The sequence below is a fragment of the Puntigrus tetrazona genome, chromosome 23, assembly GCF_018831695.1.
Source record: "Puntigrus tetrazona isolate hp1 chromosome 23, ASM1883169v1, whole genome shotgun sequence".
Classification (NCBI taxonomy): Eukaryota; Metazoa; Chordata; class Actinopteri; order Cypriniformes; family Cyprinidae; genus Puntigrus; species Puntigrus tetrazona.
This window is the reverse complement of record NC_056721.1, coordinates 18,218,392-18,244,401: the sequence shown is the minus strand read 5'-3', so window position 1 is coordinate 18,244,401 and position 26,010 is coordinate 18,218,392. Positions and strand designations below refer to the sequence as shown.

Sequence of the window (26,010 nt, the reverse complement as noted above, 5' to 3'; positions counted from 1 at the left end):
GGACTATTAATTTAAAACGCTAATCTTAATTCATTTCAACAATCATTTTTCTACTGTTTTCAAAAGCGACTGCAGACATTCTATACTCCAGCTCGCCCGATCTTACATTCCTATAGTCCTGGTGGAGCACAGCGAATGTGACAGCTCTCCAGCGTTCCATAAAGCATAAATGCAGCCTCTCAGCTATCTGCTGAGACTTCTGCTCCCCAGGGCTGAAAATTTACTAGTGACCTCTGCATTCCATTTCAGAGCTGAACCGCTTCCCCCTTTTCCCCTTTGGAAAATTCCACTGCCACTGAGGTAGTCGAGAAAACGGTATTACAGGGAGGGGTTAGGGCTCAGACGCCACCTCTCTTAAGAGTCTGGCCTGCGTGGAGCTGAGGCCATGAAGGAGATACAAGCCACATTCACAATAGGCCAAATGTTTCAGAAACACGATACAAATGGAAAAGAATGAACTGGAAGTCTATATAATGAGGCAAAAGCAAATCTTCAGGGCTATGTCATTGCCGTCATCGAAAAGATATGACTGCGATATTGAATAGCTGTGAAATTGAGAATGAGTGGTTCAGGGGGAAAAAAAATACACGGCATTCATACAAATGTTCTGCATGGAAAGTTGCATGAAATGAGTAACATTGGCATTCAACTGCACCAAGACTAGAAAAAAATGAAGAAAGTTGGTATGAGCTTTCAAATATCAGCGAATATAACATTTATAGACCAAATATTTTACTTTTAACAAGGATGAAAAGCACAAATACACCAAGGAAGCCTTATTTTTTCGTGTATTCAGATTCCCTATGCAAGCAGAACCTAACAGACAAGACCTACTCCATTATGACATCTGCTGGTACACATCAGCACTGCTTTTCAGGTTAAACAAAATACTGCACGAAATCAGAAGGTATGTATACATCTTTTGAAATTGCGTGTTTTCACAACCGTTGCATAAAGTGAAACTTCATAGTCTCAGCACTACAATGAAATTTATTTTGCTTGACTTGAGTCATAAACTCAAGGTTGAGGGTTTCCAGAAACGTTCAACTGTTAGTGTCGAAAACTATATTTACTAAAATATGGTACAGGACATTAAAAAAAAGCTATGTACTCGACATAGCAAAATACAACTATTGTTGCACATTTTAAAAACAACTGCTAGTCATGTGTAAAAATGATCACGGAAGGGATGGTCCTTTTGTAATATAACAAAAACCATACCAAACAAAAATAAATTTAGCTACACAATGTTCAACCCTGTTTAAAAACTTTCCCCCATATTACAAACAACTCAAATTCAACCTTTCTCACTATTCTACTGCTGTCAGTGGACTGTGCCCATACATTTCAAATAAAACAAGCTCGTTTCCTTTTGTAAATGATTTCGAAGGAGTAGCTTTTGTTCGGTGGCTTTGCAAAGCACACAAAAAACACTACAAAGCATAAACTCTAGTATAGGCATGTAACCTTGATAAACACCATTTTATTGAGTCAGCTCTAGGTTAAAAAAGTAATAAGAATCTGACATGATTAAACTACCACGTGAATGAGAACAGCTCTGAGTTCATGAGGTCAACAGGGAATGTGTTCACCAAGTCAGCCACAAGAGGGAGCACATCAGTTGAATTTAGGGAGCATCATGGGAAAAGTGTGTAGAAACAACTAAAAAAAAAAAAAAATTTAAAAAATAAAAGTCCCATTACACTCATGATGATGATTGTCTGCCCTCCTGTAAGCAACAGTGATAAGTTCAAAGGTAAGAGTGGTAAAAATGGGCCAATTCTTAAAAGTTTTACAAAGACGTTAGAGGGCGAACGGTAGAAAAAAAATAAATGGCGATGTTTGAAATTTCATATGGGAAAAGCTAGAAGGTGTAGTTTCATTATGTGGCAATAAGAAACCAAAAAACATGATTTTGGCTCACATGGGTCATTATTAAAAGTTAAACTGGTGATGCAGCAAAATAAATTTTACCTGAAAAAAATAAAATAAAATCAGTAGAGAGGGTGACATGAGCTTGTGAATTAAAACCAACGCCGTCAAGTCTTTATCCAGCGTTTTAGATGTTAAACGCACACGCAACTGATATTTTCAGTCATTTCCAAAAGCACGAAAGTTAAAAGTTTGACATGTACGGGTTTCCATTGTTTCACATCTACACTAGCACACAACACGTCATAAGAACATAGTTGTAGGGGCACAAATACACAAATTATGACAAAACTAGGGCTGGGCAATATATCGCACAATGTATTTATGCTAACCTTGTGAGTAAAACCGGTTCTTTGATTGGCTGTAAATCTTCACCTGTTTTCGAATGGAGCGGCAATTAATACACGGAGCCGTAATTCACTGACAAGAAATGCAATATCTCATTCAGTTTTGCAGGCGATTCATTTGCGATACTGAATTATACTGCATAGCTTGTCAGTGATCTGTGTATTAACTGCCGCTTCATTCGAAAACAGGTGATGGAGATTTTACAGCTAATCAAAGAACCGGTTTTGCTGACGAGATGAGCGTGAATACATCGTGCAATACATTGTCCAGCCCTAGACAAAATAGAAGGAAGATCAGAGAGAGTAAGAGAAGAGAGATCACGTTCCACCGATCTGCTGCAGCCGCCGCTCGCCATGACCTTTCGGTTTGTCTGGTGAGAGATGCCTTTTCATGAGGGGTGGACGGAGGCTGTCATGGTGGGCAGTAACCTCCAATACTCGCTGGCCGTTGTTTTTACTAAATGGTCCATTAAAAGTTGGCTATGAGAGTGTCACCGGTGTGACAAAGAACACAAGGTTTGGAGGACTCAGCGTCTTTCCTCCCCCCTCTGCCCTTTAAACCGTCGTGGCGCTCTTTTCCTTCTTGTCGCCATCTTCGTGCCAGGTCAGTCGTTCCTCGTAGAAGGCAATGACGATCTGCGGGCACTTGTGATTGGCTTCCTTTGCAAGCACAAGGTCTGCCTCATCAGAGTCCTTCCTGTGGTGAGACATCAGCAACAAAAGGATAGACAGGTTTGCGTTAAGTGGACAATTCCAGAGTTATACATCAGCATTAGCTTCGGTTCTAATTGAAACTGTGTCACATTAAAATGCCCAAATGCACTTAATTAGTAAGTTAAAGCTTGTTCAAGCTTAAACAGATGTTTAAGATCTAAAAAAGACATCACAATTGGCTAACCTCCAAATACTACAGCAGTTCAAACTGATCCAACATCAGGCATTGTTTACATTTATTGCATACTATACTGTCGTAACAATCATGGTTTCTAAACAGTTTTTAATATCAGGTTTAATATTGATATTTTAACACATTTTAAGACCTGTGTAAATAAAAACTAAGTCCATACAGATAAAACATTTATAATTTCAAAATAAATCATGTAACAGGCCCTGATCAGACCTTGTTAATACAATAATGTAACAACACAGTCATAATTCATCAACAGTGATAAAAGTGTTAGTATAAAATGTATGGCGTTCAATGGTTGCAAACTGCTCTGAAACTGCCAGCCTGTAGAAATGCAAATGTCTGAGTTTGACTGAATGTGAAGCACTAACATTTAAGTCACAGCCTTATGAAGTTTAATCATAACATTAGGTTGTATAGCCACCCTGTTTCTTGGTCGGCAAATGTAAAATGTGTCAAGTCAACAGAAAATGAATAACAGTTTGTCACACCAAAGAAAAATGTTATTAACCACCCAGACAAATTTGAATGCTTAAAAATGCAAGGTGAATAAAATGAGGTATCAAAATCTTGCAAAAATAAGCTGCCCTCTCTGCTCTCAAATGCTGTGGGCGTGTTTGATAGCAGTACTGAAACCACGCCCACTCACGGCAAAGCTGCCATCTCTATCAACTGTCTTCCTCAAACAGATAACTTTTAATAAATAAGGAGACCAAGCTCAGTTGTTTTGTAAATTACAGCGTGATAGCTAACTGTAGGCTGCAGTATCTAACAGTAATGAAAGTAACTCATGATTGAACAGACGAACCACTGGTGCTTAATAAGGATAACTCTAGTTATGCGTGTGTTCGACTTGAAGCAGCACTGTGCAGAACGATCAGTGTTTGACATCAAAGTACCGCAAGAGTGATTCAAACCATAATGAGGGTCTTCTCTCTAAAGCTCTCACTGTACTGACGTCTCGCAGTGATCGGTCTTTGCAGTCAGTGCTGCTTCAACTCCGACATAGCTCTTATAGTTTGCTGGAAGAGCTTTGCTTGGAGGCTCCATTGCTTGAGCGAGCTCCGATTTAAATCTAGCTCAAAAAAAAAGAAGAAAAATGTTGAAAACGGTTTAACGGTAAAACTCCACCATTAAGTCTTTGTAACGTGTTTTAGCATTGCTTTTCTAACATTAATGTGTGTTTACAAAACAATTCTCAAACTTGACTTTAAAAGCTCCAAATATGATAATAAAGACTTTTGTTAAACCAGTTCTGGCCTTAAATTTGATCAAACTAAATGTAAGAGTTTTTAAAGGGCCAATGAATACGCTGAAAATATATTTAACCCAAAAAAAGCTATGCATATTTGATTACAGCTTTATATTAAAAAAAGGTTTCTGCGATAGTAAGGTCTAAATTTGAAAAATCTGTGAACACAAAGTTTTAATAAGGCATTCAAATAAGGCGTTTTCTGTCATATTCTAAGAAAATAGACACGCATGAATATAATCATAAGAAACATGCTTTTGTAACATTTTATTTAACGTAAACTGTACAGTTGTGTACCAGTCAGGAGCTGCATTTATATTTTTTATGCAAAACCCACAAGATGATAAATACATAAACTGTAAAACAAACAAATACAAATAAAGGCTAAGTGGAAACTACTATGAAGGGTTTTAAATGAACAGGTTTAAACGAGTACAGAATGGTGACAAATGAATAATGATTGTATAGTCTCACACAGGACAGGAGCGTGAAGGCAAGTTGTCACAAATAAACAAGAATGGGGCATCATTTCAAACATAATGCCAGGTGTAAATGTGACCATTAACACTACTGTCCTAACAACTGTGTCGGGTGATCTAATCACAATCGGTCGGTTGAGGCACTTCCCTGACTACTCCTGGTATCAACATGCATCTCCTGTGAACGCTTGTATCGGGTCATTTTAATTGAATATTTACAGACATTTGGCTTTAGTTCAGATGTGTTTTTTTCGGATGAAATTCTTTCAAATTTCTCTCGATCTGTAAAGAGCCGTTTCACTCACCACTTCATAAGGAACATTAGGTCTCCACAGGAGTCTGTTGCTCCAATAATCTTCTCCGGCTCCAGGCCTCGCTCAAAACCTCTTGCTACAAGGATCTCATCCTAGGAAGAAGAAAGATATTTATGCATTTATGATTTAACGCCATGCCAGCATCATTGGCTATATTCATGGCAAGATAAGACATCTCAATTCCACAATTCAATTCAAAACAAATACATGACTATTTTTAAAGAACAAAGATAACAATCGAGCATTGTTTATAATCAACCAGTTTCTCATAAAAGGCACTTAACTGTAAACTTTCTGTCCAAAATACAAATCCGTAATGCAAAATAATTCTGACCGCATCCAGCCTCTGCAGAGGATTCATTGGAGAGCGGGGCATGTAATGCTAAATCTCTCCAAAAATCTCTCTCAACGAAAAAACTAAATAATCTACATCCTGGATGGCCTGAGGAAGAGTATGTTTTCAGAAATGTTCATTTTTGGTGGAACTATTTCTATAAGACAGTAATGAGGTTAAAAAAAAACATTTTAGAGAATTTCAACCCTCTGGATGTGCTTGCAATATCAGGATAGATATTGCATGGCAATTACATTTAAAAAGTTTAAGCAAGAAGCCTTTAACCTTTTTTGGTTAAGATTACCTCCTTTTTCTTTTTGGGTTTGTTGCCACTGCCGTTCTCCTCTTCTGAGTTTTTCCTCTTGCTGGTGCTGCTGCTACTGTCTTTGGGACGGGCCGAAGAAGAGCTTGTGCTGGAGGGCTTGCTGCTGGGTGTGCTTCCACTGCTTCCCTTTTTATAGGTCTTCATGAACTCAGAGATAAGCTCTGGACAGTCCAGGTTCTTCTCTGGCTCCCATGTGTTGTGTTTACTGCAAAACAACGCATGATTCACGCACGATAAAACTTAACCATAATAAATTTTCTCATATCACGGATGTGCCTTCGGGAAGTTTACATACTATGAGAAAACTATGGGTGTTCTTCGTGTTTTTCGGTCCTGCATCTTACATGCATTACCTAACCCACATCTTCTTGAGATTATTACGAAGTACAATGAAGACTCACTCTGAAAAGCCTTTCCACTTGAGGAAATATTCCACACGGCCCTTCACAACTCGCCTGTCCAAGACCTTCTCCACTACATACTCTTCCTCATCTGAGGAAGCACCCTCATCATCTTCACGGTTCTGGTTTTTCTTTCCCATGGCTTATTCTGAATGCCTTTCTTATGAGCAAGTGGGACCTGTGTGGCTCCCTGGTCCGGGGAGGAAAGTGTTCCCACTGAGGGGGAAAAAAATATTTAAAATAAATAAGTGATATTAAAGTTTGAAATAGGGCAGTTCTATACTATAGGAGTGTATTTGAATGTTCAAACACATACTACTTTAAAATGGAAACAAACACCTGACATACACATCTGTGCATTAGGTCTTGTAATGTAAACATCGACTAAATCTATTGCTGTCAGTTATGTAATTAACATTAAATCAACCAATACTATTGATGATAACTTGACAAAGTATGATTTTAAACATGCATGCATCAAACAGCATGCTAGATTTTTTTTTAGGTTATCTAACTTTTGATTTATAATAATTCTCTTTTAGAAAAGGAGTTGACTTCTACTGTCTTGTAAATTGTCTCTTCAATTAAATGTGATTACTCACAGTTATCCTTAATAATTGCCTGAAGACAAAAGACAACGTTAATAAATTAGGTATTACTTTCTGCTGTGGGAATGCAGATCACGAAATTTTACCGATCCAAGTATTAACTATATTGTATGGCATTGATTTGGACTGTTTGTATATGTTTTGGAAAAGTTCTTTTTGCAGCACGATGACAACAAAATCTGAATAGTATGAGCAAAAACTCACAACTTAACGTAAACCTTTCTTACCTTGAAAAATCACTATTTATTTTTAGACACTCACCTACAGTGTTCTATTGGAGGATGTGACTTCCTAAAGTGCAGAGATGATTCTTTGATTACAGCATTGAGAGCTCCCCTAAACAAATACAATTCATTTAAACATTACAGCACTTGCACATAACCAAAATGTATATCAATAAACATGAACAACATGAACGCATTGAACGCTCTAATAAATAATTGTACAGGACTCTTAGACAAACAAAAGTTCAGCAAGCCTTTGGATTTGAGAAGCTGTAAATTTATTTCCAAGTATATACGCATATTAATAGTACACTAAATAAACTTGAAAGTGTTTCATTGTTAGTAAACATTGCACGCACAGCTTATGGAAGCTAAAGCAACAACAACAATACATGCTGGTCTGTATAGATTACATTAAAACCAATCTGTTATATTGGGATGCGATCCCTATATTCATTTACTAAGATACACATTTAATCATCCTTGCACTAAAAATGCGAAAACTAGCCATGTGCTCTTATCCTACGGTCTTGAATGATTTTAGCGAGCAAGGCCAAACGATGTGAAAACACTGAACGACTCTCACGTTTTCAGTTTAATGTCGCATGCAATATGCGATCGACTTCCCTATTAATTTATTCCAAAACACGAAACACAAGTCACATCGTAAAGGGATTTAGATGCACTGCTAGCTGCACTGCTAACATTTAGCAACAGAAGTCCCATTGATTGTTACTGTTTGCTTCGCTATAAGCTCGTTTCGAGATAGCAACATAACAAGAATACTGAGAGGGAGCAATAGCGTGAGAGAATGATTGCACGCGTTTGCTGGCGTTGTGTTTGTGTAGCACGCAAGCTCCACTAGCCAATGCAATCACAAGAAAAAACAATAAACAAGACGCACAGATACACAGACGCACATGATAGTAAGCTAATACCGCTCAATTAGCATACACGCTCCACTTCTTCCTTCGGTTCCCTGCATCTAACCGCAAGCAAAGCATCCGTGTGCTTTTTCGCAATTATTTGTATATCATCGTCTCGATCTGTAGTGAGCCTTTGCTTAGCAACAGCGCGGGCCGAGCAGAACAGATTTCACCTGATCCTATCACGTTAAAGCGTAACACTGACGGATTAAATAATTTCCAACGCACGGAGGACACGCGGCGGCGCGTCCTAACGTTGATGTGGATGATTGCTGTATACTTACTGATTTTTTTTCGACGTTTTCTTATTCGTGTTGGATAATGAGGCTGAGGCGGCGGCGGCTTTCTCCCTGCACAGGAGTTTGCTGCCTCTCGCGCATGCATCCGTCCAGTGGCTCGTCCGGCCAATCAGCGTGAGCCTGAGCGAAAGCTCTCGCGCCAAAAACGGTCTCACGCGCATACAATGGGAAGCCCACGCGTCACATGGCAACCAAAACCACAGACTTTGCTGAATGTTTCTGTACTTTTGTAAAAGCTATATTTAATCACACCTTTGAGAAAACATGCACACGTTTTCATATAAGATGCACGAGCGACTTCGAATAAAAAATGAACCGTTATACGCAAGATGCGTGAATAAAATGATAACTTGTAAATTATTAATCCCATCATGTCTTACATTTTGACAAAATAGCACATTGGGGTTTTTTTTAACGTGTGAGAAAGATTTGTAAACGCACTAACCTCTGTTTCAGAGATTGACTGGGGTCTCAGCCAATCAGGTATCGTCGAAACGCAACACAAAAGCGTTAGCGGGAAGCCTAAACCAATCAGCTCCAGCAGTAGGAGGGAACTGTATTTGCTCGCGCTATTTATGGTATCTCCCCACTTCTCAGTGTGTGTCTCACCGACAAGCGTGTGGCGCAGCACGGGCAGAAATAGTCGGTAGGATGTCCAAAGAGGTAGGTTGGCTTTAATAATGCAAATGGTTGTCCTTACATGGGAAGCGGTTTAAGCGAGTAGTTTTTCCATGTTTTGAGCGTTTTCCGATTTAACGCGGGTCTCGTTCGTGGTTCTTTTGTTAATGCAAATAGCGTTTCGGCCGCCATTTTAACTCCTTGTACTATGCAAACACAGGCCGCGTGTTTGCACTGAAGGTCGTGTTCTCCAAGATCGTGACTTTTGTTTTTATTTCCTCGTTCGCCACGTCTGTGATGGTTTACGTTGTTTTTACTCTCTATTGTTTTACTGCAACAAAAGTACCGTTCTGATACCGTTTTGTGTGGCACCAACATGGCGGAGGTGTTCGATCTCCTCCCCCCAAATGCTCGGTTACCTCAAGGATTAGCGCTTTGCGCCTGTACAAATTGTTAATTATTGGCTGCAGATTAATACGCCCGACGCACCCCGTTTCCGTGATTTAATTATTATGGGTTGTTTATTTTCAGGGCCAACCACGTGAGCCAGAGCAGCTGCGGAAGCTCTTCATTGGAGGGCTCAGCTTTGAAACCACAGACGATAGTTTGCGGGCGCATTTTGAACAATGGGGCACCTTAACGGATTGCGTGGTAAGTTCATTTTATCTAGCTTGGCTACAGCAATACAGCACGAGTTGGATCTTTGCGTTATCTAACAAAGCATCGTTTTTGAGGGGTCTGGTGACAATTAATAGGTTTTTGTAAACCCTTATGCTTGTGCTGTTGTAGGTGATGAAAGATCCAAACACCAAACGCTCCAGGGGCTTTGGGTTTGTTACTTATTCCAGCGTGTCTGAAGTTGATGCTGCTATGGATGCACGACCCCACAAGGTCGACGGTAGGCTTGTGGAGCCCAAACGAGCCGTGTCTCGAGAGGTGAGTTTCAATGCCCTAAAGATTTGTGAAGATTCAGAAAAGCATGTGCAATGCAAATGTCTAATTTTTGGTCCTTTTTTTTTCTCTTAAGGACTCCAACAAGCCGTTTGCTCACACAACGGTGAAGAAGATATTTGTCGGTGGCATTAAAGATGATACTGAGGAGGACCATCTTCGTGACTACTTCAAACAGTTTGGCAAAATTGAGGCCGTTGAGATAATGGTTGACCACAAGACCGGAAACAAAAGAGGCTTTGCCTTTGTTACATTTGATGACCATGACTCAGTTGACCGTATTGTCAGTAAGTGCTTTCTGTTTCAAGTGTAGTTGTTGTTGTTGTTATTTTACTATAACACTCTTCCCTCTTCTTAGTTCAAAAATACCACACTGTGAATGGGCACAACTGTGAAGTCAGAAAAGCTCTGTCTAAACAAGAGATGCAGAACACTGGCATGAACTCAAGAGGTAAGTTGGTGTTTGGGGGGGGGTTATTTTTTAAATGTACTTGGATGCATTAAATTGATTGTTAATACCATCTGTAGGCCGTGGTGGTGGAGGAGGAGGAGGAGGAGGTGGTGGCGGCGGTGGTGGAGGAGGAGGAAACTTCAACAGATATGGCAATAATGGCGGCTACAACAATGACTTTGGTGGCGGTGGCAACCGTGATGGATATTTTGGAAGAGGTATGTGCCTAAGAGGACATTGAAGTAGGACTGGGTGATATTGAATCCAATAGTCAATATTTGGATCAAAAGTTTAAAGTTGTCCTAAGAAAAGAACATATTGGGATTAGAACAACTTTTTTGAGCTGTTTTGGTTAATTTCTAATGATGACTACTGCATCTAGTCCGTAAAGGCTGTTCCTTGATTTAGCGGTACATCTCTACCCTTTTTCAGGAGGCAGAGGTGGTGGAGGTGGCGGTTATGGAGGTGACTGCTACAACAACGGATTTGGTGGAGGAGATGGTATGCAGCGGTTCTCTGAAAATGGTTTAGTAAAACTTTTTGGTGGTTAATGTTAAGTAATGTGGCCTTGTCTTCTCCAGGTAACTATGGTAGTGGCCCTGGTAACTATGGTGGAAACCGTGGATATGGAGGTGGCAGTGGAGGAGGTGGACATGGTTATGGCAACCAGGGTGGTGGTTATGGTGGCGGCGGCGGCAGCAGTGGTGGTGGCTATAATGACAATTACAACAACGGCAATGGAAACTTTGGGGGTGGTGAGTAGATACCAGTCTGAATTTTACACTTTCCTACAAATAACTTGCTGTCAGCAGTATGGTATATGTGTGGTGTTTCTTTAAATGTGAATAGGCAACTTTGGAGGAGGTGGTGGCAGTGGAGGTGGTAACTACAATGACTTTGGCAACTATAACAACCAGCAGTCAAACTATGGTCCTATGAAAGGGAACTTTGGAAGTGGCGGAGGTGGTAGAAACAGTGGCCCATATGGTGGTGAGTTTCACAATGGCATTTTATGCTTTCCTCCTTGGGTTTTAGTCTTGTATAAACGACCTTAGGATTTAAGTGACATGACATCTGTTATTAGGTGGCTATGGCGGTGGATCTGGTGGTGGATATGGAGGCGGCTCTGGTGGTAGACGGTTTTAAACTCAAAGGTTGGTTTCAAATTCTTTCAACTGCTTGAAATAGACATGGAGGTTTACAGGTTAACAATCCCAATACGTTAGTCTTGGACTGAATACTCTGCTATACTGTAACCTTGCTGTACATCTGGTGTAGAAACGAACCTCAGGTAGTGTGCAGCTTAACATTTGTTGTTCATATTGTTCAACAGGACTGAGTGCTTTAGGAGAGGAGAGCGAGAGAAGTGACAGGGCAGATGCAGGTTTACATCCCTAGATCTGCTCAGCCAAACAGGTGTGGCAGATTTACAGCTGCCACCAGAAGAAGTGTACAGTAGCGCTATCATGTGTGGGACATCATGAATTTGTCATCATGCAGACTTATTTTATATTGTCTATGGAAAAGCATTCCAATGAGGTTTTATGTAGAACTACAGTCTTTATGGTTTTGATTTTTATGTAACCAATCAAGGTGAAATAAAACATCATTTTTGTTTTTTTTAAGATGTGCGTTTTAGTCATTTGTGTTCTGGGGGTTTTAGCGTAGTACTTTTAATGGGAGCTTCTATGAGCCCTTTAGTAAGTAAACTCAAGACTGTCATTTGGCTCTTAAATTGATTTAAAGGGGGTAATGGTCAAAATTGGTTCAAAAAGCATAGGCTGTTTAATGCAAATGCCTAGAGTAGTGTGGTTGCATATCAGTCTAGCCATGGGAGCAGGCTGAGAAAGGACTAGCAAGATCATCGCCCTGTGAAGAAGCAGAGAGCAGGGAGTACAGGGCGCCACTCAAAGACTAGCAGGCAGCGCTTTTATAACTCCTGTAGGTAAGAACAGACTTCTCCACTACCGCTGGTAACTGTAAAACATTTTATTAGCAGAAGCTGTACAGTTAATGTGAACTTCCCATTCAGTGTTGTGTATATTACATGGGAAGTAACTGCAGTCAGCATAGTTTGGTGCACAAGATTTTGTAGAACTTGAACCCTTTTTAATGCATGCCCACATGGATTTATTTTTTTTAATTTTTCACCTCCTATTAAATGTGCTTACCATGTTAATCTTTTTCAGGAACTGATGAGTGAAGGCATCTCTTGAAATGACAAGGCATTTGTCTGCCTAAACCAGTGAAATGATAAAAGGTACTTGGCTCTTGTAATGCATTATTACCTTGTTTACTATATTCTAAGCCTCAGTTTTGTTTTTTGTTTTTCAGGACCAAAATGCAGCTGAAGAGATTTTATTTTATTACCTGGTTTTTACCTTTTTTACCAATAAAACTTTTAATGCTACAACTGATGTGTCTTGTAGATTGAAAGAATGTTTGTATATTGGATGTAATGCTGATTCTAGGCTTTAGACTGTTTTATTGTACAAGTGTTTAACAAAACCCTTGCAGCATAGCCCATGAGCGTATGGAAGTGTTAATCCTAAACTTCTCATTTCTGTAGTTACACATCAGTAATTCTGTCCTAAACTTGTGACGTGATTATCATACAAGTGATGAAGTGTAGGACCCTCATGAATTTAATTGTCCATCTATGGGTGACTGACACTTTTCAAAACAAACATCAGTTCATTCACCCTCCAGTGCTGTATTCCGTGGCACCAAGTAAATGTTGCCATCATTAGTTTGTTGCAGTGAATACTCGTCAACTGAATAAGGGTGTCCCTCCTCATCACGTAGCTGTGAAAACACTTGAGTGTAAAGATCTGAGAGCCGACATTTGATAATGGCTAGGTTTTGTTGAAACTCCAGTCTCTCTCTGGTTAAGTGTTCTCTTTGGGCTCTAAGCTGTCCCAACTCATTTTCTAAATGCACAATATTCTCCAATTTCCGCTTGCGGCAGTTCTGAGCTGCAACTTTATTTTTCCCTCGTCTGCGAATGTCCCTCACGAGTGCCAGCTGAGCATCACTCAGTGTGAACTGGGTCAAGAGCTCATTGAAATCATCCACTGGCAGGTTCACGATCTTATCCAGTGAAAATGGGATTTTGAGAGCGACGGCACGCCGCTCGTCTCTGCTCAGGGGTATGGGAATGCTGGTGGATTTCTGTTTTGGGTACATGGTTTGATATGAACCCAGTCTTGTTAAACCTGAGCTGTTTAGTTCATGCAAGGCTGTGGGTAAAACTGGTTGCTTCACTGAAATTGGTTGGTAAGTCTGCTGGTTGATGGGTTGCACATTTGCAGCTGTGGGAAAAGTTCCAGCGTATGAACTGTAGGACTGCGGGTAGTCGACAGACCCGAGCAAACTCGGCCGCATGTGATATTGCTCACCAATACTTTCACTTTCGGTGTAGCCTATTGTACCATCTGCGGGTAAGTATGAAGGTACTCCATGCACTGCATTCTCAGGAGAGGCAAGTGGTGGGCTGGAACCAAGCGACAAACCGGAATCTGACTCAAGATCATCAGCCTGTTTGATTTGTCCTGTGCAATGAAGGTTTATAAGGCCGTCTTTTGCAATACCATGACCGCGTGTCATGTTCATGTGCTCCAAAAGAGTCATGAGAGGAGGATGAAAACCTTGCGCATTCGCAAGCATTCTGGAGGAACCGTGGCCGCCTGGGACAGGGAGGCTGTAGTGCATATCCATGTGTGGGTTTAAACGCTGATAGGGCGGCATCACTTCAGGGTATGCATTTTCATAAGCAGCAGCAGCATGGGCATCACAAGCGGCTGGAATGGATTCAGGCTGCGGCTGACTCATCCCGAACCCCCCTTGAGAAACCATGGGCTCCATGGAAAGGTATGGAATAGCTTCAAAGGGATTTTCATTGGGTACCTCAAACTCCTGCGATTAAAAATTAAATTTTAATAACAAGAACGTCCGGTTTCACTCAAACATAACCTTGTTAGGTAATTCAAATTAAACTCTTTTACAATAAATCCCTAGCAAAGTGAAGGTTTGCTGTTGATTTGTTCTGAGGGTTGTATTCAGTCTTCTGCTCGGGACCGGCCCACCTGGGTGAGTGTGCCACCCGTAGCTTATGCAGGTCTTACTTAGGAGCGCTCAGGTTTCATGTCGAAACAGATGGTCATTGTGCTATGCAGGGGGCTGTCAGCAATATACAGCACTCACCCTCTTTTTCTGTCTGCCTTTATCCTTGCATCACTCAATTGGCCCATTGTTGCAGATCGTAGCTCAATGTGTGTGTTTACAGGGGATTCAGCATTAGAAAAATGTTATAAGGCCACCATTTCATTAAGGCTGTAAACGACTGACTGTGACCTACCACAAAATATTCAGGGGTTCGAACATTTGTGCATGTAAAAGAGCACGTTTAGTGGGGTGTTCCAGTGTACTGACCTGAAGTTCTGTGATGGCCATCAGTTCCTGCCAGGCCAAGTCCATATCCAAATGCTGGGGGGAACGATGTGCCCGGAATCCAGTGACATTGGTGGACATTGACACCTCCCCATGCAGTCTTCCAGGGTTTGTCAGTCCCTTAAAAGTAATATAGTGTATGCAAATAACAGTATTTCAATGTCTTAATATTTTTTTTACAAATCAAGGAGACTTGTTTTAAACCAATGTGTGTACATTTATATAATAATCATTTAATATATTTAATAATAAATGATTTAATAAATGTTTTGTGGTGCACAGGAAGATTTTACAGCATTTACTCATTTCATTTTTTTTTCACACCGGGGAAGGCTGAATTCTAATTTTGTTTTCCTCGTAAAGATACTGACCTCACAGCCGATCCTCAGGGGAAGTGCACCGTTAATTGCTGAACACATTCAGGACAGACCCCCGATGCAGTGAATCGATCTAAAACATTAAAAGCAATCGGTCACATTTTGTATTTTGTCAGACATGAATGTCAAGTCAAAGGCATTTGAGTTAAAAATAAAGAGCAAAATGCACACAAACAATGTAAGCGTTCGCAATAATATAGGTCAGCTGTGACCGCATGCCAACAATCCTAGAACCAAATTTAGTCATTTTGGTGTACACACCCGTAAACGGAGGGTGATGGGACTCTGACATTAACCTTCAGAATATATCTTGTTTGAAACCGTTTCACATTTCCCATGTGATCCAAATGTCATTTTGTGTCACTGGACATGAAGTTTCTTTGCGCTGGATTTGTCCTATCAGCTGGCTTAGCGAGCAGCAATGTCAACCCTTGATAAGACAATCTTTTGGGAGCCAGCCTGTTCTCCAGTAAACGAAGGCAGGGGCCTAACCACAGACATCAGAATGTCAGGAAGACTTTCTCAGCACACTCCCTCGTGTCAAAAATGAATTCATCTATTTGATACTTAATATACACTAGCAGTCATTCTGGTTACTACAAAGTTTCCTTTTATTCAGCTATTTCATTCTGTAAAACAAATCAAACTTGTTCTTCATCTGTTGGTTAACTTTTACTGATGCTATTTTAAATACAACGACCGCTTTAAACTTTGATGTCGGGTTCCCGTTAAATTGAACATATACTTTGCTACAGTAAAAACTATGCAGCTGAAATAATAATTTTGCATTCGAATGTCATTCTGCTCGCAAGTGTACTAATCTTTTTAATTCAAATTAGCAATTTAAAAAAATAGCAAAAATGATTTGGTATTTAATACAATGTATTTAGTACAATTTCGTATAATTCTAAAGCAATCTTTAGCGAGTTGTAAAAATACAAAGGCCCTGCCTGATTGAAATGGCAGGTACAAGTTTGACAGTTTTAATATGTATAATATCTAATGGTTTGGCATTTCGTGTGGTGAAGTATTTAACAAAACACATCTTTCCTTTTGTCATATTGAGGGTAAAAAACATATATCCTGCCTTTACCGCGGTGTCTAGCTTATTTCCTTTGACTAGTTTCTGATATTGTGAGGGGACAGGGCTGTGGGACCGGCCTCCCAAGTTTCAACATCAGCTGTGGTACAAACCACTGTACCAGTGCACACGAGCCTACAGTAAGCACGAAAGATGAAAAAAATTATACTATAATAAAATTATATTTACCTTAATTGAAAGTGTTTGCCTCTCTCGTTTTAAACATTTATAAATACTCCAAATCAAGCATTGCAATATTTGTGATAATCAAAAAGTGACTGCAGTGGGTAGGTCTAACAAAAAAAATGAAGAAAAGTTTAGACCGAACAAAAATTTTTGATTTGTTTTTCAAAAATAATATATATTTAAATATTTTTAAAAATGAAACTTTTTAAACAAAAATTCACATCTCGATTAAACGTTTAAACATGATTAATATTGTAAGAAAAAATATATAGTTATATAGTAAAATAGAATGCATTTAAAATATAATACAACTTTAACACCCTCATCGAGTATATTACTGTCAATTGCTTACATTTAATATATCCTTAGTTCTTAAAGGGTATTTTATGACTAGAGCTTTGAGTCAAAAACTTGAATGACTAGAATTATGACTCAATAAAATGTCATTTAGAATCTTTCAAATTTGATAGTGGACCAGAATCGTATAATATCTGTCAACAACTGCCATATTTGCTGAAGAAACTTCACAACAAACCCTCAAACAAGATGAAATGACAAACCGTACCTTATTAGCATGTCCTTAAGCACTAAGCTCAGACGAAAACGTCTTCAGAATGTCATATTCACAATATCCTGAGAGCAGTAACCGCTGACCTCTGTGCTGAAGTGCAGAGTGAAAGAGTTTGCTGCAATGCTCTTAGTTTTGAACTACAAGTGTGCATGCGCTCAACCTGTCTTTCTCTCTCATTCACCCGTTCTCCCACTCACCCTGTCTGCTTTTGGCTGTCACTCACACAGATGGGATGGGTCTATGGGCGATGCAAGCAGGTTTCCTGTAAAGCACCCACACTTTTTGTCCCTCCTAAATGCAACACTTGCACTTTAATATGTTTAAATTATATTTCCCATGAAAAAAAAGAGCAAGTGGTTAAGCCACGAATTTATATATACAAAGCTCACGCCTGATGCCGTGGACTTCCCAGACCAAATATAGACTCGGACCCTTCTGCCTGTGGTTTATGGATAAGTTATTCGCATCCACAGCTTTGGTTTGTACGTGTCCTGAAATCTATCTCTAAAAAAATGCACGCTTCCTTAATAAGAGCTAAAAACCTGAGGCGTTCATTTAAAGGAAAGCCACCGTGAGGGATGTGGTTTGAGAGCAGGCGCTTCGAGCAGGCGCACCTGGAGTTAAATCTAGGATTGCTTTGCGGAGGAGGGGCTGTTTTCCGACTTGCTTTAGTAGGGATGGAATGTACACCTTCAACAGGTAAGAAAGGCCACATTGTTCCTGTATCTGCCGCTCAACCACAGACAGCGAGTGAAAGCGGGGGGGGGGGGTGGAAAAGCGTGTCTTACATTGCAAGTGACCATTCAAGTCTTTGCTGAAGTACCTCCGTAGTCAAACACATACGGGACAATCAGCACAATTGTTCAGACACAATTGTCAGGTGAGGTTAAAGGATGTGTTTTCCTTGCTCATTTGAAGTGCTTAATTTTATTTGACCCGTGCCTTATCGTGTTACACTCACCTTCCATAATACAGCACTTAACAAGCGTTCAGATGCATGATGGTCCACAATCATTAGAAACCAATGACTTCAGGTGGAGAAATCTAATTTCCTATTATTTATACTTTAAAAGCTTCCAAAATGGAGTTTTGCAATAGAAGAGCCATTTTGGTTCCCTAAAGAACCCTACAGTGAGCAGTTCTTAAGTGAAGAACAATTTAATAATCTAAAGAACCACTTTGAGAAACCATACAAAAGTTCTTAAAGTTCTTAATTAGCATCCATAGAGAACCTTTAACATCCATGGAATCTTTCCATAACACAAAAAGGTTCTTTAAAGTGAAGAACGATTCTTCTAAAAAATGTTCTAATCAGTTTTTTTTCTTTTAAGAACTGGTTCTTCAATGGTATTGCCGCAAAAACCTCCTTTTAGAACTCTTATTTTGTAGTGTATGTACAATGGAAAGGTTCTGTGGATGTAAAACATTCATCGTAGAACTACAGAAGCCAAAAAGGTACCTTTATTTTTAGAGAGTAGAAGAATATTTTCAGTTCCCTACTGAATTTCAGTGATCAGTTTTTAAAATATTGTAAAGATTATAATAATGCAAAGAACCTTTTGTACGATGAAAGGTACCATCAATGCACAGCCATTTTAAGAGTGTAGAAAAATTTCCCAAAAAATGATTTTATTCTTAATCTAGATTTTAAAAAAATTCTGAAGAACCTTTTTCCACTATATGAAGAATCTTTTGTACAATGGAAAGCTTCCATGGATGTTAAAGGTGCTTAACGGAACTAATAAATGACAATAAGTGTAACAACATAACAGACGCCCAATGGTGCGGTTACAAAGTACTAAAAAAGAGTAAGTTATGACTAAAAACTGTTTATCACGATAACGTTGCGCCCGTGGTTTGCTAGATACTTGTTCGTGCTCGTCTTTTACGATGCGGTGTTTTCATTCCCACGCATTAATATGTTTGTATGTAAATGCACCATAATGATGGACGTAGGTGGCTGACATCGTCCAAAGAGGTGGGCGCCTGCCAGGAACCAGAGAGACGGGACTTCCCAAGCCTTGATTCCTAGCACCCACCCACCCGACTCAACCACCTACAAACACACACATGAAAACAGCCTGCTATTACATACACCACAATGGTTTGGGATTTGGTGTGTTCCAACCTAAACAGCAGTTCTGACTCTCTCCACACATAGTTCAGGTCATCCAGTCGCACAGATCGGTATTCTCACTGGTGTCTAACCTTTTCGTCATTTTCAACTATTTTTTTTTTTTTTTGCTATTTATTGTTTAACATGCTAGCTTGTATTTTTGTATTCATTATGCCCTCTCCCATGCTGTGGCCTCGTGATGCTCTTAACCCTCTTTGACCACAGGAAGTGAAACAGCTCCTTGACACCATCCTGACCCATCCAGCTATTAATATGCTTTCTGCTTCCCATAGGTAGAAGCATCAGAATGCTTTTTTTTAACTGACTAAAGGAAATAAAGTCTTCTGTTACATATGTCAGTAATTATATATATATATATATATATATATATATATATATATATATATATATATATATATTTTTACATTATATTCAGACACCTGAGATATATAATATATATATATATATATATATATATATATATATATATATATATATATATATATATATATATATATATATATATATATATATATATATATATATATATTTCATATAGAGAGAGATAAGAGAATATAGTTTCATAATAGAGTATAATAGATTATGAACTTTCTGTTCATCAAATATACAGTTTTAGCAGGACAGCTGTTTTCAACATTGAGAAGTAGTAAGAAATGTTTCTTGAATAATTTAGCATATTAGAATAAAATGACAAAATGAAAATGCAGCCTTGTTGAGCATGGTAAAAAAAAAAAAAAGGTGAATAAACAAACAAACAAAGAAATAACCTCGAACATTTGGACTGTATGTAAAAATATAAATTTCATTTCTATTTCTTTTTCTGTCAAAAATATCACAATCAAAGTGTCACTAGCCACAAGTAAACATGAGAACACGTTTTCAATTACACGGAAAAACCTCACAAGCTACTTATGATGAGAGCGTATGTGTCTTTGGTTTGTGGTCCATTGGGAAAATTCATCCAAGCCTGCTGCTGGGAAAAGTGGAAAATGTGTGTATGAGTAATCAAGAGTAACGTAATTTAATCCAATGCAGAATCTATACACTCTAGCAGCATTCAATTTTTAAAATAGCATTCTCTTTAACCTTAAATATTGTGCATTTTAAATACATGGCTTAATTCAACTGAATTCAATTTCTATAGGCCACTTTTGCGCACCAAATAAACAAATTACCTACACTTTTGGACTCACTGTACGGTATTGGCTTTATTGTGCAATAAAGTATACAGCGATACTGTACACAGCTCCCCTCAACCACCGTCTCATGCCAGAAACCACAACAGTTAGCATGAACACCTAGACAAGCCTTTATCAGCGCTCAGCAGAGCTTCCGCCACCCAACATCCCCTTTCCCCCGCTCTCCTCTCCTTCTGCAGCCACATCTTCAACCACAAGGGCAGTGCTGCTCTCACACACCCATACACACACACGGGGAAACCGACGGGACGCAGACATGCCGCCATCTCTGGCGCTCTTCACAGGCCGCTGTGATGATGGTCATGTCCATCACTGCCCTTCTGATACTGTGCGTAACAGATGAGTGGACACGTACTGCCGTGACCGCACAGATAAAGATGTTATTGTGTAAGACGTCCGAGTATCTTTTTATCTAAAGCACTATTGAGACACAGTCGCTCTGTGCAATGATACTGTGGGTGCCGGTTCCTCATTTGGAGATCGTCAGGTGTAACGATTGTTTGGTGACAAATATTCTCCTAAACCGAGTTCTGAGAAGATCAGCTCTGTTGCATGTATTTCCACTGTACATCTGACCAGATGAACCGTGAACGCTGTGACGTTTCAGGATATCGATGCTAATTATTTATTATATTTTTAGTTGATAAAGAACTATTCATACTTTTGTAATAATAATCAGTCGCTGCAGGCTATATGATTGTAATAAAGACAAATGTTATAAATGATTGCAAATATAAACACACGGGACAAAAAGGGGTTCTCAAGATACAAAACAATAAAAGATTAATACAGATTTAAATTAAAATGCATCCTGTTCAATTTGATATTTTCAGAGCAAAAATACTTGCATTTACTAGTAAAGGTTTGTATACCAAAAATTATAGTAAGGCATATATAAAACAATGATAATTTAGACAACATTAAAAAAACTTATTTAAGTGTAGTGCAAGTGTAATTATTTTTTTATTTTTGATTTAGTTTTTTAAGCCAGTGTCCTTCAAATCACTAAATTTGCCTTATTTGGTAAGTGTGTTATAATTTGAAATATAATAAGATTTAGTAAAATCATTTATCATTTTAGATATATTTTACAGGTCAAAATTTATTGTCACATTTTACATTCTTATGTGTTCCACTTTTTCTATAAAACTTTTCTATGATTTTTTTTTACAGCAAACACAAGAAACGTAACTATATATTTGTATATACAAAGCATCGGGGTTGATGCGTTACAAGTAATGTGGGATACATAATCAGATTTCTTTTTACTAGTACTGGTGCTAGAACTAGTAACTAGTAACACATTACTTTTAAATTTACGAGAAAAAAGTTACTATTACTAACAAATAACACAAGGTCATTTATGTACTGACACCTCTCCCGTCCCGTGTGGGGAAAATTAAAAGGGAGGCGCAGAGGCACTTCCTTCAGCCTGGGGCTTTTGAATTTCACTTTTGGTGTGAAAGGGCCTTTGCAGTTGCCAGAAAACACAACTCTTGGGGTTTCGTTGTGGTAGTTGTTATTAAACAACAAATAGGCAGTCCCAGCTCAAAACGTAACACAAACGTAACGATAAAAAAGTAACCATAAGAAGTAATGCAATTAATTACTTTTGCATGGAGTCACACGATATTGTAATGGTCAAAGAGTAGTAACAAAACAGTAGTACACAAAGTATATAAGGAAAATAATAATATATGAGCAGCATTGTGGAGTAAAACTCTCATGCTCTGGGTGACATTATAACCATAACTGAAAAAAGCAGCCTGCACCAAGAAAACACATACTGTATCCTCTCTGATATAACATGGGGTAATTTCGAAATGCTTTTCGTGGTAAAGTTGTGAAAACCCAGTGTTTCATTGTGAAACTCACTGGTGAGCCTCCTTACTGTAGAAGCGTTTTTTTTTTCAGAACACTAACAACTCTTTGTCCTCTTCGCGTCGAGCCTTAATTAAACGTATATGCTCAGCGCTGTATTATGAGCTTTACTTACAAATCAGCCCACCACAGCTCTCTATATTAAAGCCGTCGTAGCTGCTGTAGTAAAGCCTGTGAGCCGCGCGCAGGGAAAACCCCTGTTAGGATTCGTTTTCACAGTGGTGCTTCCCAGAAAAAGTGACCAGTGTAATTACGATGCCCAGTTGTAGGAGGATCTCTTAAATTATCGCAGACAAAAAAACGGACAGGCTGGAAGCACATGCAATTTTGAGGAGGACTTGTGTCATTGAGGCCAGTGTGTCATTCACGGAGGGCAAAAGGAATCCAATCAGTTCACAATCAGGATACAGATCGCTCATTATCTTTGACTAAGCGTCTGCTTATGAGAGCCAGAGGTTTACTTCAGCTTACTACCGCTCTGTTTTATTTCCATTGCTGAAAGTAAGATGAAGTCATTGGGGAGTGTTGACTTTACACCGAGTCACCTTTAGTAATGCTACTTTGAAACACTGTGTAAATAGTAAATAGTATTGTTTTTACTTTTTCATCTGAATTTCAAGTGAATCATTTAATAATCCGCTAAATGCAGAGGAAAATAAGCTCGAAAGGTGAGGAGGTGTCAGAAGGAAATACCTGTTAAGAAGACTGAAAATGAAATAGATAGAAATCAGGTCAAATACTGGATGTCAAAAGCTTGATCGTGCAGATTTTTTTTTTCAGTGTTCATGATTGTTTTGTTTTTTTGCTATTTAATAGTTCTCTGCTAAATGTAGTTGAATGTAGTTCTGCTTACTAAATGGGCGCAGAGTATATTTAACTTTTTATTTATTTTTATATTTATACTTTAGCCTAGGCCTATATGACACATGGCATGTTTGTACCCAACACCTGCTAATGTTTAATAAATAAAAATGGCTACGGTTCACCAGGCCGTGTGCGTCAGACACTCAAACTATCAAACATCAACATTAGTATTGCTTATAGTATAAGTATAGGTTATAAGTTAATATATATATCAGATATTTTTTATTCTTTATTAATGCAAGATGAATATATATATATATATATATATATATATATATATATATATATATATATATATATATATATATATATATATATATATATATATTATATTATATATTTTTTTTTAATTAGTCAGTGTGTAATATTACTGTCAGTGCATAACATCCAAATTTACGATGATCAAAGTTCAATGCAAAGTGAGATATTTTCTTTTACATAAACCAACCACCTCTTTACTTAATACATTTACTCAACAATTTCTCTTTTTGTGCCCGTTTTGCATTGTTTTTAAAACGTTATTAAATATGTATAATACAATATAACTATAACGAACTAATACTAGCATACATATTGCACTATATTTGCAATCATTTACAATCATTTATTTGGCTCTCATAACTAAACCTGCCCACTCGCACACACAAATGTCTGGTTTGCTATATTTTTGAGGACCCTCCATAGGCTTAACGTTTTTATACTGTAAAACTTTACACAACTTCAATTCTATAATTTGCTGTAGCACACATTATAGATAACGCGTCATTTATTTAATTAATTTTATTCCTAATAATAATAACTGATGTGGGGATATTGGCCATTTCAACATTTTATCTTTTTTCCCCCTTATTAATTTCGCGCAATGTTCTCAATCTTTAAGGACTTTGTAAAGCACTTCCGCTCAGCTTTGCCCTTTTACCTCATGTCGTAAGCGGAAGTACACATACGCAGAAGTTCAATACGCGGAGGTTGAGCGAGCGACATCTGTACAGTGCGAGATGGATACGCTAATATTGGTAAAAATCATTTAATCTTTACGCGTCCGATGTTGGCATTGAAGGTGTAAAACATCCGCTAGCAGTTAAATCCGCTTCAGATAGTACTTCCGCTACATCCGCTAAACAATGAATCAGTAACCAATCTTTCGAGTTTAGCAAAAACGTGCATATGTGATATACAACAATAGGTAAAGATCAGTATACGTTTACGTGGAGATATAACGTTAAACATTAAGTTTATTATTAAGCTGATTTTGATGTATTTGCGTGGACAGTGCCATGTCTGCTCTACCTTTGCCCTGATCACCTGATTGTTTTCACTGTAATGTATTGGTGATTTGTCGTGTGTGTGTGTGTGTGTGTGTGTGTGTGTGTGTGTGTGTGTGTGTGTGTGTGTGTGTGTGTGTGTGTGTGTGTGTGTGTGTGTGCGTGCTGTGACAGGAGCCCTCTCTGTACACTGTTAAAGCTGTGCTGATTATGGACAATGATGGAGAGAGACTTTATGCTAAGGTGAGATCATATGAACAGCACGGTCAGATCTGAGACTTACATACTGCAAGGATTGGTTTCATTAACCCTGTGAAGTCAGATAATGTAAAATTAAAAGGTTCTGTAGTTTTAATTGTGGGGGAAAAACATATAATGCAAAGCAATGCAGTGATTATCGAGAGATGAACAAATAAACTTTAATTAAAAGCTTTATGTATAATAACGCATAACATATTAAAAGTTATTCCAAAACGCCATATGTAGCACAACCTGATGGGGCCATTTTAGGTCTTTAAAGTATTATCTGTAAATCAGAAGGCATGCTATAGATCGTGTACAGCAGGTTTTTGGTAATGTCGATCATTTAGAGGCCATTACGTTTCAACTATGATACCACCTGTTTTAAGGATTAAACCTGACAGCAAACAATTTTAAATGACATCCGCTCACCTTTATGTTATTCAGAACCCATATAATATTTTTTGGAAACACTAACAGTTAGCTTTTTGTTTGCATAAGGTGTATGGATGAGTTTTTATTAGCTCTTTCTTTGTTGGTCTTCATCCACTTCAGAAATCTAGACGCGTCCCTGTATTAGAAGCTTCTCGTATTAGTTTGACTGTGCTCTTAAACATCTTAAGTAGTATTCTTAGCATCTGAAATGTCTTTATAACTTTTTGTTAATGCTCATACCTTGCATCATTTATGCTGGCACGGGGTGGAAAAGTGAATAAATAAATATGTGACTGTGTTTTAGTATTACGATGACACGTAACCCACAGTAAAAGAGCAGAAAGCCTTCGAGAAGAACATCTTCAACAAGACACACAGAACGGACAGTAAGTGACAGTCTGTTACGCTCTGTGCTGTTTTTGCTAACAGGAAGTGATGTGGACTGACCCTTCCTCTCTTTGACACAGGTGAAATCGCATTGCTGGAGGGACTAACGGTCGTCTACAAGAGCAATATTGATCTATATTTTTACGTCATCGGCAGCTCCCATGAAAATGAGGTCATGCTTTATACTTGATACAGGATCGTATCTTTTCATCAAACCATGAGTATCTCATTGTGTTTTTTTTCATCCACAGTTGATGCTTATGTCAGTGTTGAATTGTCTATTTGATTCCCTGAGCCAAATGTTGAGGTAGGAAAGACTTCTTCCGTCTTATTCAGCTAATCACCTAACGACAGTTTGATCTGATTATTATTATTATTATTTTTATTTTTATTTTTTATTAGGAAAAATGTGGAAAAAAGAGCCCTGCTTGAAAACATGGAGGGTCTTTTCCTGGCCGTTGACGAGATCGTTGATGGAGGGTAGGCCATAATTAATGCATTCAAACAGAAGTAAACCAATTTGTTGCACAGACATCTTGAAGATGTTTATACACTACCATTCAACGTTTT

General features: G+C 38.5%; 4 protein-coding genes across 9 annotated transcripts in view; 2 read left to right on the top strand and 2 right to left on the bottom strand.

Annotated features, from left to right (window-relative positions):
* Positions 1-698: 698 nt before the first annotated feature.
* cbx5 (chromobox homolog 5 (HP1 alpha homolog, Drosophila)) lies at positions 699-8,714 on the bottom strand. The gene is made up of 6 exons (XM_043224587.1): positions 8,334-8,714; positions 7,161-7,235; positions 6,292-6,507; positions 5,870-6,095; positions 5,223-5,323; positions 699-2,976 (listed from the first exon to the last, which is right to left on the bottom strand). The coding sequence occupies exons 3-6, from the start codon at positions 6,429-6,431 to the stop codon at positions 2,835-2,837; spliced, it is 609 nt and encodes a 202-aa protein (XP_043080522.1). The 5' UTR covers positions 6,432-6,507; positions 7,161-7,235; positions 8,334-8,714; the 3' UTR covers positions 699-2,834.
* A 151-nt stretch (positions 8,715-8,865) lies between these two features.
* On the top strand, positions 8,866-12,759 carry hnrnpa1b (heterogeneous nuclear ribonucleoprotein A1b). Of its 3 annotated transcripts, XR_006247822.1 has the most exons (12): positions 8,866-9,011; positions 9,498-9,617; positions 9,756-9,902; positions 9,994-10,204; positions 10,276-10,368; positions 10,446-10,586; positions 10,801-10,869; positions 10,950-11,123; positions 11,218-11,358; positions 11,453-11,522; positions 12,558-12,628; positions 12,703-12,759. XR_006247822.1 is itself a non-coding variant. In XM_043224578.1 (11 exons), exons 1-10 carry the CDS (start codon positions 9,000-9,002, stop codon positions 11,512-11,514), a joined length of 1,170 nt encoding a protein of 389 aa, XP_043080513.1. In that variant the 5' UTR covers positions 8,866-8,999; the 3' UTR covers positions 11,515-11,522; positions 12,558-12,629. The 3 variants fall into 3 exon arrangements, 2 of the variants coding, with proteins under 2 accessions (XP_043080513.1, XP_043080512.1); XM_043224578.1 differs by lacking the exon at positions 12,703-12,759 and having other exon boundaries at positions 12,558-12,629; XM_043224577.1 differs by lacking the exons at positions 12,558-12,628; positions 12,703-12,759 and adding an exon at positions 11,702-11,993.
* nfe2 (nuclear factor, erythroid 2) overlaps positions 12,512-26,010 on the bottom strand; it is a 16,795-nt gene continuing 3,296 nt past the window's right edge. Inside the window, exons 1-5 of one of the 4 annotated variants that reach the window (XM_043224575.1) lie at positions 17,027-17,500; positions 16,465-16,568; positions 15,189-15,267; positions 14,800-14,937; positions 12,512-14,283 (exon numbers count right to left, since the gene is read on the bottom strand). In XM_043224575.1, coding sequence (XP_043080510.1) covers positions 13,063-14,283; positions 14,800-14,937; positions 15,189-15,236 — 1,407 coding nt within the window. In that variant the 5' untranslated portion in view covers positions 15,237-15,267; positions 16,465-16,568; positions 17,027-17,500 and the 3' untranslated portion in view covers positions 12,512-13,062. Of the gene's footprint in view, positions 14,284-14,799; positions 14,938-15,188; positions 15,268-15,455; positions 16,381-16,464; positions 16,569-17,026; positions 17,501-26,010 lie in introns of those variants that run through there. The other 3 variants (XM_043224573.1, XM_043224576.1, XM_043224574.1) reach the window with 3 other exon arrangements.
* Positions 24,022-26,010, top strand: part of copz1 (COPI coat complex subunit zeta 1) — a 5,803-nt gene continuing 3,814 nt past the window's right edge. Inside the window, exons 1-6 of the mRNA XM_043224588.1 lie at positions 24,022-24,129; positions 24,553-24,621; positions 25,358-25,439; positions 25,521-25,612; positions 25,692-25,747; positions 25,843-25,920. Coding sequence (XP_043080523.1) covers positions 25,695-25,747; positions 25,843-25,920 — 131 coding nt within the window. The 5' untranslated portion in view covers positions 24,022-24,129; positions 24,553-24,621; positions 25,358-25,439; positions 25,521-25,612; positions 25,692-25,694. The remainder of the gene's footprint in view (positions 24,130-24,552; positions 24,622-25,357; positions 25,440-25,520; positions 25,613-25,691; positions 25,748-25,842; positions 25,921-26,010) is intronic.